Source organism: Malus sylvestris, chromosome 5, assembly GCF_916048215.2.
Source record: "Malus sylvestris chromosome 5, drMalSylv7.2, whole genome shotgun sequence".
In the NCBI taxonomy this organism is placed as follows: domain Eukaryota; kingdom Viridiplantae; phylum Streptophyta; class Magnoliopsida; order Rosales; family Rosaceae; genus Malus; species Malus sylvestris.
The window spans coordinates 22,667,961-22,669,530 of NC_062264.1; the positions used below are offsets into that span (position 1 = coordinate 22,667,961).

Genomic DNA, 1,570 nt, shown 5'->3' on the forward strand with positions numbered 1-1,570 from the left:
CAGAATATCCTCTTTAATTGGATACTGGCCTCTAATGTCAAGAACATGGCTAGCATCAGAAAGGTCTCTGCTTTATTAGTTGAAACATTACTCAGATGACCATATAGGTTAACTTAAGGGATATCCCTCAACTATGCTTATTTGCTGTTTTATGTTGTCACTTTTCATTCAATTTCAATGATCTGAACTGTCTAGTTTTGAGGTCTTTCTTTAAAGATTATCGTTGCAAAAAGTTACTCAAGTTCAAAATTAACCACTCAAATTAATTGGTTATCATTTTAGCGTTTTCTTGAAATACCGTGTTCATCTGTTTAACTTTTTAGCCTATATGTCTCATTGGTTTCGGACTTGTTTGATTTTCTTACAAGGATGATTGTTGAATAAAGAATGAAAAATACAATCTCCATGTCAAGATTATTAAAAAAAATTCGGAAGAAGCCCCCACAAGGCGTGCATTAGGGGGCTCACTCTATATATCCCTCAATTTGCACCACTCTTTATTGGTTCCTAAAGTTCTGTAGGGCAGGATGTCTTGGCTAATTAAGGCACAGTCCATGTGAAACTTCACCAAGTCCTTCACCTGATATGTTTCTCACAACATTCTCAATAGGGACCTTACAATTTTATCCATTTGAAGGTTTGAAGTCCTCCCCTATATATTTAGGTACTAACAAGCCAATTCAAGCCAAATCTGCATTTCTCACTTAATCACTCAAGGTCTCAAACTTTTTGATTTGATCTTCGTGGTACATTTGCTTATTTAACATTCCTAAAGATGGGAATCAAGTTGATGGGGATAGCTCATGCCAAGCAGAAACTTCAGAGAACTCTTTCAGCAAGATATGGATCAGCTGCAGACAATACTAGTACTGAGGTTCCGAAAGGCCACTTTGCGGTTTATGTTGGAGAAGATGAAAAGAAGAGATTTGTGATTCCGATATCATATTTGAACCACCCTTTGTTCCAAGACTTGTTAAACAAGGCTGAGGAAGAGTTTGGATATGATCATCCTACAGGGGGACTCACAATTCCATGCAGTGAAGACTACTTCGTCAGTCTATCTTCATGTCTAAATTGTTCGTAAAATAATCATTCACTCTGTATATGACCTGAATCCTGATGATGGTCAATTGTTTAACCAATTCATTCTTCTTTCCAACTTCTATTCTGCAAGCGAAAGCAATAGACTTGAGACCAATGAGTTATCAGTCTGTTATTTATTTTTTTAATTGCAAGTTCTTGGAAATACTATTCCCTAATATTTTTGTAATTTTTAGTTAAATTCTTTATCCTTATTTCCTAATGTCTACCTCCTTATGGTCTAATTCTGAACTAACAATGTAGAAACAACAAAATGGATTAACATCAAAATGCAGAAGGCTAACCAGAAAATGATGTTTGTGATAAAATTTGATTGCCCAACAGTGGATGCAATTCTAGACCAATTCACTGAAGGCTTGCTTGATCTCGTTGGTTTGAGGTATTACATTGTTCTAATTCATGGTTGCCATTGTTCTGCTCAGCCGGCAGGATTACAAACCAACTCCTATACAAGTATTACTCCTATACA

General features: G+C 35.9%; 1 protein-coding gene across 1 annotated transcript; it reads left to right on the top strand.

The window, feature by feature from the left end:
* The first annotated feature begins 501 nt into the window (after window positions 1-501).
* Window positions 502-1,295, top strand: LOC126621050 (auxin-induced protein 15A-like). The gene has a single exon (XM_050289412.1). The coding sequence runs from the start codon at window positions 776-778 to the stop codon at window positions 1,082-1,084; it is 309 nt and encodes a 102-aa protein (XP_050145369.1). The 5' UTR covers window positions 502-775; the 3' UTR covers window positions 1,085-1,295.
* The last annotated feature ends 275 nt before the right edge of the window (window positions 1,296-1,570 follow it).